This window comes from Neopelma chrysocephalum, unplaced genomic scaffold (genome assembly GCF_003984885.1).
Source record: "Neopelma chrysocephalum unplaced genomic scaffold, ASM398488v2 Primary Assembly neopelma1_88, whole genome shotgun sequence".
In the NCBI taxonomy this organism is placed as follows: Eukaryota; Metazoa; Chordata; class Aves; order Passeriformes; family Pipridae; genus Neopelma; species Neopelma chrysocephalum.
In genome coordinates, this window is record NW_020897750.1 from 2,082,396 (window position 1) to 2,098,877 (window position 16,482).

Genomic DNA, 16,482 nt, shown 5'->3' on the forward strand with positions numbered 1-16,482 from the left:
TGAGGATGCTTCACTGGTGTGTGATGCTCTGGGTTTGCAAGCATCCTCCAGGCATACAAAATGAGTTTAACTCAGGTTCCCTTGTGTCATGTCCAGGTGTCAAGTGCTGTGGTTTCAGCATGCACATGTTTATGAAGAGAACTCGAAGACATGAGTGCAGTTCCTCAATCAGGAATGCATTTGTCCAGGCAGAACCAGGGTTCACACTTCCTCTGGTCAGATACTGTTAGTCCCTAATCCATATGCATTTTATCCACCTTTTACTCCTTGCTAGCATGAGGTAAATACGCTGCATAGGTGTGATCAGAGGCTTCATCCCTTGGTCTTACCTTGTGTTCCCTGTATTTGTGGAAAGTTTTACTCTTGGGTTAAAGATTTCATAGGCACCTAGGAATTGGCCACTATGGGCAACAAAGGACATAGTTATCTCTGAGAATCAGCCTGGGAGCCATCCCAGGGGGGAATAACTTTATTTGTGAGTCCTCAGAGTAATAATTAATTTACATAATGGGATTTTCATAGGACTAGGAGCAAAAAGGAATATAGTGGTAAGGGAATAATCAAGACCTGGTTGGCAGTGGTTTTCCTTAAGCTGGTTGTTGAAGCAGGAGCTTTGTATCCACTGCACAGAGGGGAAATAGCAGGAAGTGACAATAGTCCCAAACTCACTGAGGTCTCTTTGCTGGGTGAGCAAAGAGCTGGGCGGGCAGAGACCCATTCGTGAAAGGGGCAGAGAAAGGTTTTGGAATGATTTTTTTAAGATATATATATAAAGGAGAACACTGAGGTTTCTTACAGTAATAGCTGTAGCTAATAATAGGAATAAATTACTCAGCATTGTGTTGTTACCCTAGTGCTGTCTTAATTGCAGTCTCAGTAGGCTTAATCACAAAGATACTCCTGATAGAGAAGTGACTGTGGGCTTTCATACTTCACTCAGAGATTCTGAGAGAATTTGAAGTCAGAAAACTAAGCACAGGAATGTGCACCCTTGCAAATCCAACAGTTCTAACCATTTCTGGAAATGCAGAGGCATGGTGAGATTTCCAAACTAAAATAACTTCTTTTTGCTCTAAAAATTCTGCAGGTTCTCAAAGGTCACTGTAACTGTATTAACTTCAGGGACTTCATTAAAGGATTCATTTTTTTAATTATGGAGAACAGTATGGGTGAGAAAGTCCATTTTATGGAAACCCCGCCCTAATAACAGAAAATTACGTTTGATTAATACTCCTATTTCTCAGAGGTGCTTAATACAGCATACAAATGCAAAGATTGATTAAGTAAAAATCTCAGAATTACTAAGACTGCTGTAGCCTTGAAAATGTTTAAGTGCAGCACACTCTCTGCAGGGTAGTGATGAGAGAAAGCTTCATAATTAATCACTGAAGTGGTGAAGGGTTACAGCGAGCAGCTGATCTACTTGCTGGCAGAAGAGCTGTCATGTCTTGCAGCAGTCTGGGTGACATGGATGCGATTATTCTGACCTGTGTTTCTCCATCCCCCCAGCCCAGCTCATGCTAATTTATTTAGTGGTATTTTCCCACCCAGAGAGGTTGCAGTCTCCATTCTGGGAGCCCAGTACTGCCCACCAGGGGCAGGCAGTGCCTGAGCTCCCCTCCCCTGCATTGCCCTGATTCCGCCGTGTGTAGAGGGAGGCTTGGGGTGCTGTCAGAAGGTACTGAGCCATGTTTTATTGCCCGCTCCAAAGAGAGTTGAACACCTCCCTACTAAAGCGGTAAGAATAGTGTTCTGGTTGCATCCCAGGGAAACAGGAATTGTTTTAGTCGTGGCCTTAAGTGCACTGTCTGCGCTCTGCTAAACTGTAGCTCTTCAGAAGTGTGCTTCAGCAGCTGAAATAATTGAGATTGTAAAAGCAAATATGTTCCTAGTCATTACTTTCACTGCTTGTGAAAACAGTGCTCCTTTCACTCTCACTGCTTAATTGGAGTTGTCTTTTATGCTGTTGGACTCGAGGAGGTGTCAGCATTTTTGGTATAAACTACCAGAAGCAGAGAGTAAAAGAGATCAGGTAAAGTGTAGTCAGGAGTTCTCAGAGCACAGGGCTTTTACAAGCCTTTAAAAAACAACCAGAAGTATATTTGATCTAGGAAATCCATAAGCCACATTTAAAGGTGCTGGATAGCTTGCATTACCTTGCTTGTAACCTGTGGTGCATCAGTCACTGTCACTGCAATGACAGAGCTTGTGTATTCCAAGAGAAAACAAAGGTTTTCATTTCCTTACTGAAGAGGAAGCTTCTCTTTTAAAGCAAAAGACTAGCTAAATTATTTACCTGTTCAGACAGAGGTTGCTTGGGATGCAGAGGCAGGGACTTAAATTTCAAAATTAGTATTGCCTGTGGAACCTGAATTTTTCCTCCCTTTAGTGCATCTTCATGCCAAGGCTGCTGGGCTGGCAGGGAGGGAGGGTGCCTCTGAAAATGTATGAGAACACGCCTTCAGTAAAGAGCACTGCTCATGGCACAGTTTTCAGCCTCACAGCTTTCTCTGTCTGACCTTATCTTAGTGTTTACGTTTTAGTATTTCTGAGTTGGCCTTCAATTCTCCCACATTCATTCCTCTTTATTTTAAAATAACACTTCCCCAGCCCCAAAAGCCATGCAGCTTTTAAGGATGAAGTTAAAAAGATCCTGACTGCAGCCCTGTGTGTGACACACATGCTTCCTAGTACTCCCATTTTCTTTAAGTGGATTATTATTGTCAAGTATGTTAAAGCTGCTAATTTACCTAAGAAAGAAAAGATCAAATGTTTTAGCAGACTAAGTAGGTGTAGAAAATATATTATCTTTGAGGCTTCAAAGCCAAGTGTTCCATGATAGGAGGGGTTTTCTTTTAAATTGTTTTGTAAACTTAACCTTTTTTCTCTGTGGTGAGACTCATAATGTGCTATGCTGTGATCATATCCATGATGGCATCCTGGTTTTCACCCACTGGATTGGTCACTCATTTATTGAATAGAATAGATTGCGCTTCCTTCATTAATGTTATTATTCTTCATTTCCCCTTGTCTGCCTATTCACCAGACATAAATACCTACTGGATACTACTAAAAGCTTGCAAAGAAGTCAGAATTAGTAATTTCTACTTCGGCTTTCCTGTAATACCTGTCTCATTGCATTCAGAGGCTTCACAGGAGTGTGATGAGGCAGGAATTAGCTTGTACTGCACAGAAGGTGAGCCATCAGCACAGTGAGGATGGTTGGCAGTGGGACAGAGGTGACCCCAACAAGTTCAGGAAAAGCAGCACATTCACCAGGTCATTGTCAAGGCTGTGTGGGGTGCAAAGCTTACTTTGCTTAGGTGCTGGTATTTGATGCCTGAGCGGTGATTACACCAAAAGAGTTTCCTTTACTTTGGTTTTGTGTTGTTTGGAATATTTTTGGCACGCAGTTACTGAATACAGTAACAACTTCCTCCTAATGGGTAAAGTAAACCTTTGAACATCAGCATTTTTTTCCCTTGAAAACCAGATTATGTCTGTGCTACTTATTTAGGCATGCATCTGTTTAATTAATTAGCATTGCTTCATGACATGCCAGATCATCGGGAATGAACTAAGCCACAGCAGACAGACTCACATAGTGCTCAATAGCAGAAAGTCATGTGTTTGAATGATCTCAGCACTTCTCTGTGGTGTTCATAAATTGCTTACATGTTTGTGAGAACAGCTGTGAAAGTCCTGAAAATAAGCAATAGGTATGGAGCTACAGGATGGTAGTGTTGCTGTCCATATTTTTTTATTTATTTCTGCCTTCTGGAAGTCCACTTTTATTTGCTCTGTCTTTAACAGGGGCTTTACAGCAGAGTGCAAATCCACATGTTAAGAATTGAAATGACAAACGTGTGTTTGATAAATTACACCAGCAGAAGTGGTTTAAGTCTTTAACCACTTTTGAATTTTTAAACAGCGGAGACTCTAACTTTTCTTTAATCACACAACATGGTGATTCGCTAAACTGCAGTGGAAGTTCATATGCTGAAATCTGGACACACTTCATTCACGGGTGCCTCAGAAGCTGACGTGCCTCTGCCTCTTGACTGACTTGTGTCACAGAAAGATTGCAAAGAGTCCAAAGTACTGGAAGGCTTTAGGAGGTGTGTTTAGATCACAGCCACAAAAAAACGTGTATGCTGTGATGGTGTAAAACCTGAAATGCTACCACATGACACAGCATTAGTGTTGTTGAGCTGAAAACATCAGCTGCTCTGGCAGTTGTAGGTTGCAGGCCCTGGAGAATGCACTGAAGTTAAGCAAATAATCTGATTTAATGAATGTGTGTCCCCCTGAAATCTAGAGATACAATAGTTTATTGCTGATCTTTTCCCTCTGGGCAGAAGGCTTTATTTTCATAGATAGTGAGTACCTGTACTTTTCATGGTGGCCAGTTGCTATTAGTGAAATGAAAAGTGCAGTTAGGCTGAAAAATCAAATCTATGGTATCTTGGTTTTCCCTAGTTCACTGATTTTTAATGAGTTAAATAGCCCTTTGGCATTGGAGTTCTTTTGTTTGCTTTATAACCCTATAAATGGACTGCCAAGTCAGATGCCATGTCTTGAATCAATTATCAATAAGCTGTTGTTTGCATGCAAAAATCTGTGTGTTTTTCCTAAAAAGTGTTTCTTTCTGTATTTCAGCTTGTTAGTGACTTATTGGAATTCTGCTTCTACACCTTCCGAGAGTCTCAGGCACTGAAAGTAGAGTTTCCAGCCATGCTGGTGGAAATCATCAGTGACCAGCTACCAAAGGTGGAATCTGGGAATGCCAAGCCCCTGTACTTTCACAGGAAGTGATAGAAAATGTCTTAAATGGAAGAACTTTGCCTTAAGTTTCCCTGTGTTATTCCACACCCATGAAGGACCCAAGAAACCATATTTTAAACATGCTATTTACACTCGTTCAGCAGTCTCTGAATAGTCTAAAATCATAAGAAGGGTTTGGGGAATGGAAAGCAGTTGACTTGGATTTGGCAAGACCTAGATGTTTGGAAACTACCCCATAACCCTAAAACACTTAGAAAATGTTCCTGTTCCTCTGGATGAAAAGCCATATCTAGTCAATAACTCTTTGATTTTGATATTTTAACAGATGGAGTTTTAAATATGCCATGTAGTTTCTGGTATTGTTTGCTTGTTTTAAAAGGGTTCGAGAACTAATGAGAACTTTTTAAAGCTTACCCTTGGTTTGCACATAAAACGTAAAGTCAATATGGGGCATTAATATTCTTTTCTTGTAAAAAAAAACAAACAAAAACTATATATATACACATATATACACACACACAAACCCTAACGTGTAAAGTAATAACAGAACATTTGGTGTGGAATACTCTGTTATCCCCACCTGTGGCATTTGTTATCCCATGTTATCCCATCATAGATGATATACACTGTGTTAAGTGTCCATTTACTATTTAATTAAAAAGGATAAGATGTGAAAAACAAATGCCCTGGTATCGATTTATAGTATCTATTGTGCTGGCTTTACAAATAATTTTTTGCAGTCTTTTGCTGTACTGTACATTGCTGTATGTATAAATTGTGAAGGACCTGAAATAAGGTGTAAGGAACTTTTGTAAATGAGACAAAAAATCTTTAATGGTTAATAGGATGAACGGGAAAGTATTTTTGAAAGAACTCTATTTTGCTGGAGACTATTTAAGTACTATCTTTGTCTAAACAAACAAGGTAATTTTTTTGTAAAGTGAAATGTTCTGCATGCATAATGAACCGTTTACAGTGTATTTAAGAAAGGGAAAGCTGTGCCTTTTTTAGCATCATATCTAATTTACCATCCTACAGTATCTGTTGTAAATAACCACGCTTAACCTTTTCAGTTGTGTTTTAAGCCTTTCTATTTTCCTCTATATTTTTCTCCCTTTTTGTCTCTCTTGCAAGCGTATGTGACTTGAGCACATCTTAGAAATCCTGCTTCATAAATCCGTAGGAAACTACACTATGTTGTGTTTGCCACTTTACGGAGGTTTCATTTAACAAGACAAATTACGGTCTCTCTCCAAAGCTTTTGCCAGCCTAATGATCTAGTGAGTTCTTGCCCTCTATTCCCTTTCTCTCTCAGGGGAACGGGGGTGAGCAACATGTTGAATGATTTTTCTTTTTTTTACTAAGGTTTCCCAGATTGTTTGGTTTTTTTCCTTTGAATACTGGATATATGAAACATCTTAAAAGGTCAGATTATTATTTCAGAGAGGGGAGGGCGATTTCTGATTGTGATGAAGGGAACATGCAGATCATTACAGTAAGTATATCGAAGACATTTGTACTGGTGAGAGGGATGGTAAGGTATTGATATGGGCAGATTAGCTGAGTAGAATTTTTAGTGATAAACTAAAAAGCATGTACTTTTCTAAGCACTTTTGTAATAATCAGAATACATCTGAGAAGACAAATGTTCACACTACAAGTTCAACTCAGTTGGTCTGATTTTGTCTCAAAAATGTTTTCTCTAGAATAAGACTGCAAAGAAAAGAATTTTTGAGGTGATTTTCACTATGTCACAATTTATAAGCGAATACAAAATTTTGGAGTAGAATAGAGGACAGGTGAACTTTTCTGAGGCACAACTGTTGCTACCATATGCTCATGTTTAAATAGAATAGTTTTTCAGAGTCCTAATCTGTAGTGTTCTCTCTGGGTGCCACTGGTATTTTTGAGCCCTAGTGTGTCCCTTGGCCGGTCGGAATGTAGCATTTCTTGTAAATGGTGGTCAAATTAGGAATTCTACACCCTTTCTGAACCCAAATTTTGAGGTGCACTTTGGTGCACTGAAGACAGTCAGCGCTACTTGTCTTTTTAAATGACACCTGCCTTATGCAATGGGTAATCTGTAAAGACTGTATTCAGAGAGGTTTTTTATATATAAATATATACATACATATATTATTTGCATTTTGGAAGTCTAATTCATAGGCAGATCTTTAAATACTGACCTGCACAGCAATATGAAAGCCAAACTTCCAACATGAGATATACAGCATGCAGACTGGTTGTTTACAGTAAAGACACAGTCATACATTCATCTTTTAATTTACTTTTTTTTAAAAAGTCTAAAATAGAAAATTTCAAAGCCAGGTTCTGGGTGAATACAGTCTGCAGCAGCTTTTTATATTAACAAAGTTACTGCCTCCTTTTCTGTCTCAGAGTAACTTTGCTTGACTAAAATAGCAAAGCCATATTCTACACTTCACTGTTAAATGCCTGTCCCAGTCCAAATTGTTGTCTGTTTTCTCCTATTTTTGTACCTTATTACTTTTAATCTTGGTTTGGTACAATTCATAATTCACAGAAACTTCATATAATTAAACACACTAAATTAGTTTTAAAAAGCAATTTATATCTTTATGCAAAAACGTATGTCTGTCTTTGCAAACAACTGTAAGCAGATTATAATAAATCCTTTACTTTAATCACCTGTTGTTTATGAAACCATTCATTGATTATTATTTTTTGCTAGAGATCATTGAAGTAATAGATACAATTGGATATAGATGTTGTAAGAGGCAGTATTCTCTCATCAAGGACACTTAAGCAGAATAGCCATCACTTTTTTTATCTAAACCTGTGTACAGGAAAAAAAACAAAAACAAAAACCAACCCTAGTTTTTAGCTACCGGGAAGTTAGTTACGTTCTTTTGAATTTGTTTAGAATGAAATAGGCATTTGTCTCCTGCAAAATACAAGACAAACTATAACAGCTTTTAGAGGTGGGCTTTTGTTCATTGAGCTAAATTATTTTGTTGTAAGAAGGAACAGGGATATGCAGCAAGAGCATTGTATACACAGTTAAAATGTAAAATAGTGTTAATGTACTGCAGTGGGTATTTCAGGAATACTACACATCGTGCAACTTGAGCAGTTGCGCAGAGTAAAATAGAAAAGACTAAAGTTTGCAATATCAAAATCTTATTAAAAAGATACTTTACAATCAATAATGCAAAAAGCTAATTCACAGGGTGGTGTTTTTCACTGACTTGTTTAAACATTTATGAAATTAAACAATTCTACAGTTAATGCACTTTTAATTGTTTATTAAAGATTTGACTTTTTTTAGAGCAATGTTTTCAGCTGGAGGTCAATGACTTGATAAGACAGAGAGCAGTTCTGAGGCCAGGAAGCTCAGAGGAATGTTTAAGAATTCTTGGAGTTTAAATAGATTCCTGGATGAAAAATAAAAGCAGCCAGCAGTATGGTGTAAACAGTAAAATCTATGCATAATGATGCATTTATAATTAGGGGTTTGCTTCTGTATGTTTAAAGCTTTTTAAATAAATAGAAAATATTGTTTGGTCTTTATGTTAATGTCTGCAAGTACCTATTTTTCTTTTTTTTTTATACAAATTGTACAAATATACATGAATTAAACTGGTTTGATTGCAAGTATTTCTTGCATTTTAATCTCAGATAGGTGCTGGTGCACTGCTATCCTTAGAGACAAGCTTCTGCTCATCTAGAAACAACACAGAACCATAGAATGGTTTGGGTTGGAAGGGACCTTAAAAAACCATCTAGTTCCAACCCCGCCAGCCATGGGAAGGGACACCTTCCACTGGACCAGGTTGCTCAGAGCCCCATCCAACCCAGCCTTGAACACTTCAACATAAAGCAACCTAAAATGCAATGTAACATCTTTCTTCGTACATGTAGAGACTTAGTTTCCTCAAGCTCTATTACTTTGGATGATGCAGCATGTCCAATGGCTTCAGCCAGGGAGCGGCTACTCACACTGCGGAAAAAGGAATGCCCAAGGGTGAGGAATGTGGTTCACTTAACCTGGGTAACTGTGCTTGACAAATGACGTGCTGGCACTGTTATGGGCACAAGCTACATCCCACTAAAACAAACAAACCCAGCAACCTTCAGCAGCCAGACCAGTCTGGCTTCCAGTTTCCGTTAACCTATGGGCTGCTGTGCCCCTTGCCCAAAGTTAGAATTTCTCTCCTGGAAAGAGATATTCCCTATTTTATATATGCAAGGTCTCCCTAGTGACTTATCAAACTGCCTTCTCAGGGTCAGGCCTTTTCTAGTTCTAATTACAGTAAGAGAGGAGGGGAAATAAAACTCCTCCTATCTTGGTTTGTTCTCTGCACTGTCTATCTCAAAAATTCACCACCAAGTTCTGCATAAAGCCAGGTCTGTGCTGTAAGACCACCATTTAATTGCATTTTGTTCTTTTAATAACAAATTACATAAACTTTTTATTGCCAAAAAATCCTTGCACCTGCTTTCTGTTTGCTGAATTGTCAGAAAGAAAGAATAGTAGAGGATCAGCAGAGTTAAGAAAAATTTCCCATATGTTTACAAGCAGATGTATCTGTCATATGCTGCTCTAGAAATAAGACGCTATCGCTACTTAAAAACATAACCAAACTTGTAATCTGACCTCAAGCTGTGACACTGCTTTGTTTCAGGTGTCTACAGAGAGTGGGTTTATGATGAGTACAATATTACTAAGGTAGAAAGGAGTGGAAAAAAATGCCCTTTCATGTCATACATTTTGCTAGGTAAAATGTGCCACATCATAAGGTTTTTAAAGTGCTCTTACTTTAGTTCTAGATGTTGATAGGATGAAGTTTCTGGAGCTTACCTGTGGCTACTGCAAGGACGGATGAGGGCACAGTTGGACTCTGATGTAGAAAACAATGTCCAAGGCACATTCACGTTTAAAAGGAGAACCTCCAGTGAAGACTTTCAGTGAAACCCAGTTTAGGACTGGTGCATTTCTAGCCTACATAAGCCCTCTGTCAGCAACTTCTCTCTTAAAATTGCAAACCAGGTAAGAATTGTGAAATGGTTTAAGAGAACAAGGAACAGAGCATTGAGGAAGGCAAGTTTCTGCCCAAGTCTCTTCTGTGACACAATTACAGAGGCTCAGCTAGCAAAAGCTGCAAGCTGTATAGCTGGAACACTTATTTTCATTACAGGGCAGATAAATCAGCTAATGAGATTTTTCTTTCATTTCTGATGAAAGACGGCATCAGAAGGAAACCTGCCATGAAGATCAGCTGGGACAGCACTTAACAACATTGAGCAGCCTGAAAACCCCGGGGCTTTTCACCCAGCAGAGTGAAAATGCTGCCTGGCCAAGGCACAGGGCTGAGCACTGTCCAGTGACTAACACAGACTATAAATTTCTGCTGATCCCAGCTAGTCAGGAGTCTCAGCTTTTCCATTAATTATTCAGCAAACACATTCGACCTTAATCCCCAGGCTGGGGGACTCAGTCTCTTGCCCCATAGTGATGGCAAGGCCAGCGTCATTTTGCATAAAAAGCACATTTGTTTTCTTGGGTTTGGGTGGTGGTGTTTTCTTTTTTTCCCTAATTCACACTCTCTAATTTCCAGCCCATGTCATGTGTTCACTACCAGCAGTCTTGGCTTTTGCAAACTGACAAGTCTGTGCCCCTGCGCACAGTAACCAGCACAGAGGAAGGGAGGGGGAACCCAAGGATTAAGCTGAACCTGTACCCACAGCTGTGATAGGAGAGCTGTGAGAAGATGGAGTTAGGCCAGACCCACAGAAACGACCACTCCTGCTGCCAGGCCAAAAGAGAAGAAATCTTCAACCAGCTTCCTCCACAATGGACTCCCTATGCTTCCTGCCCCAAGTTACCAGTGTGTTACTCTGCCCCTCCCAAGTCTACTACCAAGCCACAGAAAAGACAGACAAGAGGCATGTCCTAAGGCCAGCTTCAGGAAAGCAAGCAATCTCAAACAATGGGAAAGGGGCCTGACTTTCTTAATATGGTTTTTCATTTTTAGCATCTTTGAATCTCTACTTCCAAGCAGTCAGTACGAGGCATCGTTGGCAGTGCAGTTCAGCAGCGAGGATGAAGAATGGGCTGCTCAGCTGGACAAGTCTGTACTCAGCCTTAGTATAGCTGGGCTGATGTGGAAACCCATATGGTGGGTAGCAGTTCCCACAACTATATTCCTAATAGGCAGTGTGGTTAGCCTGAAAGCCAGATCTGATCTGGCTCAGCTCACACCACTGCCTTCAGACAATGTTTAGGATGTGAGAAAGTTTGGGTTAGTATTACCTCTGTTCAGCCGTATCATTTCTCAGTAGAAAAGTTTTCTCCTTGTTTGGGCTCTGCATGGCCCCAGGAACAACAGGAGTCTCAAAACATCTCACCTAAAGGCAAAACAGGGTCACAGGCCTGGATGGAATAGGCACTAAGTCTTTTATTCCTTGTCTATATATCTGCCTTTTTAAACCACTTCAGTTAAAAGGAATTAAAAAAACAAACAAACAACCCAAACACAGAGCTAGAGCTGAGAAATATTGAGAACTTTGGAAGACAGAAGCCAGAACAAGATCAAACATGCACTGCAGGTTTAAAACAACAACAAAACTAATGGAAGCACCTTCCAAAGCTTGTCAGCTTCAAGTTATCAGAGCTTCACTATTCGACAAGCCACCATACCTCGCTGCCACACCTGCGATGCCAATACCAAAGGTTTGCATTCCCCCTCTTCTTTCAGCATTTTCGACCAACTGGTAGCCACTGAAACCTGAGTTTGGCACACAAACACCATCCTGCTTCCTGAATGACTCTAAGACCACAAATGAGTTGATAAAGCTGCAGGCCCAGACAACATGATACCCAGCCAGAACAGTAGAACAGTGCTTTGCCACATGAACAAATATGAGCAAGGGAACCTTCAATCTGTTGCCCTAGGTATTGGTGCAACTATTTCCTTAATACTGAGTGAAGGAGCAAATTAAGGAACTTTATCTCCTTCACAAAAGTCCAAAAGTAATCTTCAGTGCTTGGGTCACTTAGTCGCTATGCCAAGACAAGAACTGCCTAAAAGCTGTATGGCAGAGAGTCACTGCTCAATACCAGGAGAATACACCAAATTAAATTCCTCCAAGCAATGAGGGTTAGTGCTGGAGAGCTGTACTGACTTGGCCTACCATTGTTCCATCTGGAGATGATTTGTGTACACTCCAATGGTCTGTGCAGTCTGGGCAAAGGAACAAAATAATGGTGTGGAGTTAAATCTTCGGGAGTGGGGGAAGCCATTCCAACCTTAAAGCAGCATTAACCATTAACTGGTTTACTAATCCCAATTGTTAGAAAAACTTGCAAGCTAAGTAAATTACTCAAAATTCACAGTCCAATTTAACAAATAAGTGAGCCTGTATTATATGTCATCCTGTCATATTTTCCTGCATCCTCTCCACTGCCTCCCAGAGGGTCTTCCTTAAAGGAGAGAAAAATACAAAGATTAGTGATAAATTGTCTAACTTTTTTTTTTTTAAACACAAGGTACATATTTATAGACCACAAGATTTCTGGAAGCTTTTTCTATGACCACAGATAACACTCTCACTACTCAAATAATTCTACAAATTTTGAGGCAGCTATTGAGGATTCCAATACCTTGGAGCATCCATAAGACCTTACAGTTGACAAGAACAGAGAAGCAAGAAAGGCAAGGTCAGCGACCAGGTAGACAGACAGACAACAGATAAAATACAAGATGCCTCCAGGATGCAAAAGCCAGAGGTTCTCTTTTCCTTTTGGTTTGAGCTTGCAGAGTCGCCTATTTTAAGTGAGGAAAGGTCCCCTTTCATTTTGGAGCCTGCTTAAGGCTGACTGCAAACAGCTGCCAATTATTATTGCATGTCACAACTTTCAGAAGCAGAGCAAAATATTCTGCAACATAGGAATGACAAGTCAAATAGCAAATAACGTTTTATTTCATTTACAGTGATATTTTTGAGTAGCGAAGAAACCATGACATATAGGAGCCTGTAATAAAAGTTCATGTGTCTTATCTTTATAAAATAAATGAAATCATACACACAACATAAACGAATGTGCTCTTTGAAGACATTTGAAAAATGTCATGTCTTAGTAACTATTATTTTACTTACAGATGTCTGTTCCATACTGGCTATTCCACTTTGAAATATAATTTAATTGTCAGCATGATAGCCTTTTTTATCCAACAGTATCTTCCAAACCCAAATAATCATAGAATCATAGAATAGATTGGGTTGGAAGTGACCTTAGAGATCATCTAATTCCAACCCCCCTGCCATGGGCAGGGACACTTTCCACTAGACCAGGTTGCTGAGAGCCCCATCCAACCTGGCCTTGAACACTGTCAGGGATGGGGCATCCACAGCTTCTCTGGGCAACCTGTGCCAGTGCCTCACCATCTTCACATTCTTTTAAAAAGGCTGGTCATTGAGGCATAATCTCCAGGACACTAAGTTGAGTCACAGATCAACCAAATACTTGACTTAAAATGCTAATTATTTTGCAAACAAATATACCACTACTGTTCTTTACAATTGAAAAAAAGCACACTATTAAAAAATTAATCTATTCCTCCATTCCCCTTACTTGTCCCCCCCACTCATTCCAACCCTCAAAGAATCTTTTTTTTTTTGTAATTCATATTTGGCAACACAATATCTTTATACAGATTAGGATCTTCAATCCATAGTCCAGCTCTTCATTGATTAAAAGCAGTCACAAAAGTAGAGACAAGTGACTAGAACAAAAATCCATGGATACCATGTACACCTTCTTGGCGTTCAATGCACAAAGCTATAAAAACTGAACATAATTTTGTGGAATAAGTCCTCTCTTGCCATTTAACGTGCCTTCTAGCCATCCTGGTTCTCTGGAAAATTGCACTGCAAAAGAAAAGGAAAAAAATTTACTGCATCTTTTTATATTGGAATTAGTACTTTTTAGCTTTAGCTCTGTGACACTAGGCAAAATATAAAAACATCCCATCATCTGCAATGACCAGTTTAAGAATCTGGCAAGGAAAGATAAAGATGATTATTGACTTAAAAACTTCATAATATTCTGCACAGTGTACATGGTGAAATAGCTTTTAGGTGCAGGAGACTTCCTTAAGGAAATAGTTAATGGAGCTTAGGACAGATTTATAAAATAGAAAATCTGTGCCTTCAGGGAAAAGTCAGGATTCATATCAAACAATGGAAAACAATTTCAGTAGGTGGGGCAAAGCAAGACAAAGACCTGTCTTGAGCAGCAGGGGTGAATCTGGAATCTCAGAGCCACAGAAGAATGGCATAGGACCTTACTTGGCATGAAAAGAAGCATGGAAAGGATTATAGGGGAAATAGAAATGAGCCAGATGTCGTTTCAAGTATCATCTCTTCAGAACAGAGCTGCTATTGCAAGTGACCAATGGACAAAATCTGAATCATTCTTCTGGTTAAATCCTCTCTCTGAAATTAAAATGCACAGTGCAATTAAAAAAACCCAAACAAACAACTAAGAAAAAGCTTGAAGAGTTCCTTGTTCCTTGTGCCATCCTAAGGGTTTGCCATCAGTGTGGCTGATCCAAAACTTTATGCAAGAGTATCCATTTATCTAAAATAAGAAATATTTTAAGAATTATTAATCTAAAATAAGAAATATCAGCTTGGACTCTCAATGCCCCACAAGTTACTCTGTGAGCAGAGCTAATGAAATCTGACTTCCTCTATATATTTTCATAGAATCACAGAATCACAGAATCAGCTGGGTTGGAAGGGACCTCTGAGATCATCAAGTCCAACCCTTGATCCAACACCACTGTTTTTACTAGACCATGGCACTAAGTGCCACATCCAGTCTCATCTTAAAAACCTCCAGAGACGGAGAATCCACCACTTCCCTGGGCAGCCCATTCCAATGCCTGATTACCCTCTCTGTAAAGAATTTCTTCCTAATATCCAACCTAAACCTCCCCTGGCAGAGCTTAAGACCATGCCCTCTTGTCTTACTGAGAGCTGCCTGGGAGAAGAGACCAACCCCCACCTGGCTACAACCTCCTGTCAGGGAGTTGTAGAGAGTGATGAGGTCTCCCCTGAGCCTCCTCTTCTCCAGGCTGAACAACCCCAGCTCCCTCAGCCTCTCCTCATAGGACTTGTGCTTGAGTTCCCTCACCAGCCTTGTTGCTCTTCTCTGGACCTGCTCCAGCACCTCAATATCCTTCCTGAACTGAGGGGCCCAGAGCTGGACACAGTACTGCAGGTGTGGCCTCACCAGCGCTGAGCACAGGGGAAGAATCACTTCCCTGGCCATTGGCTAACTGCCTGGCTAACTGCTGTCAAAAGGCGCCACGTCAAAAAGTGTTTGCCCGCTCCTGTTTGCCGTGCTTCGGGTCACTGGTGCTCCCAGCAGCCCTTTAAATCCCTCGTGGATGGGCTGGGTTCCACCTCTTAGTCAGCTGATTTGCCTCCAGCAGACCACGTGCAGCTCCAGCAGCCATTTAAATCCCATTTGACCACATTTGAGAGGAAGTTGAAGCATAAGCCGCATTTCTTTGGAAAACAGACTAAGAAGTCCTCAAATTCCCTTATAAGATGTCTTATAAGGATATGATACAGGTATCTACTTACCTATGTAACTGCAAAATCCCACACTTTTTAGCAACCTACGATACTCTCTACTGTATTAATTTATCCTCACAGTGCTTCTGAGACAGACAGTATTTAGGGAAGAGATCAGACAAATGCTGAAACATGCTGCCAGCCATGTCAGTACTTTATTTAAAACACATTAACACATTGGGGAATGTGATATTTGTAGCCTTCTACATATCAGGGAAATAACAGTTAAGAGAGAGCAACATGCTAAGTCTCATTTTCAAAAGCATTGTAAGGCTCCTCTAAATCTGAGCACTTAAAAAACATTCTTTCCCCTACTTTTTTCCTTGTGTCCTATTATTGTCAGGCAGCGAAGCTAGAAGCTGTGCTCAGAAACCACACTTTAAACAACACCTATATCTCCAACAAACCCAGAAAATAAAACTGCTTTCAAGTGATACTGATAGTTTAGATTCAGAACAAAAGTCTGGGCTTACACTTGTAATGAAAGTGTTCAAGAGAAAGATTCCAAAGGAAAAACACACATAGCAAATTACCTTTTAGGATCTCTGCACACACAGTAACTTACATTACTATTAGTAATTAGCAGGCCCTCCTCTCCCTTTGTCATTTTTATCCCACAATTACAGAGTACACATGCATTTGAAACCGCATTGCTGACACCACCACAAGCCTCCCTCCAGCAGTGGAGCTGTAATTCTGCTCGTTCCAGCAAATGTGCCAGCAGCCAGCCAAACCTCTCCCTGAAGTCTCCCATACCTACTGAGCACATCTGTATTACAGGAAACAAACTCAAAAAAATGACAGATCAGGAAGAAAAATAACTAGAAAACCTGAAAGTAGGAAATTTCTACTAGTCCTCTGGACCTCAACCTCAGTTTATGTTAGAGAGAGGATAGATATCACTGGCACATGAGTGTCTATAAATCAAAGGCCTGTTCAAAATGAGGGAAGCCCTAATCTGAGGGGATCACACTGAAATTTAAGTTCACCTAAAATGTACCCGGAGAGGAAATGCTCAGACTATGCTGAATCACTTGCCTCTACACAACAGCAAATTTCAAAAAGAAATAT

General features: G+C 40.0%; 2 protein-coding genes across 4 annotated transcripts in view; one reads left to right on the forward strand and one right to left on the reverse strand.

The window, feature by feature from the left end:
* NR3C2 (nuclear receptor subfamily 3 group C member 2) overlaps nt 1–8,418 on the forward strand; it is a 205,211-nt gene extending 196,793 nt beyond the window's left edge. For 2 of the 3 annotated variants that reach the window (XM_027692690.1, XM_027692689.1), the window contains one exon: nt 4,660–8,418. In XM_027692690.1, the coding sequence (XP_027548491.1) occupies nt 4,660–4,815 (156 nt within the window). In that variant the 3' untranslated portion in view covers nt 4,816–8,418. The remainder of the gene's footprint in view (nt 1–4,659) is intronic. The other variant, XM_027692691.1, reaches the window with a different exon arrangement.
* A 4,854-nt stretch (nt 8,419–13,272) lies between these two features.
* The window catches only part of ARHGAP10 (Rho GTPase activating protein 10), a 145,573-nt gene continuing 142,363 nt past the window's right edge, over nt 13,273–16,482 (reverse strand). Inside the window, exon 23 of the mRNA XM_027692742.1 lies at nt 13,273–13,695. Coding sequence (XP_027548543.1) covers nt 13,607–13,695 — 89 coding nt within the window. The 3' untranslated portion in view covers nt 13,273–13,606. The remainder of the gene's footprint in view (nt 13,696–16,482) is intronic.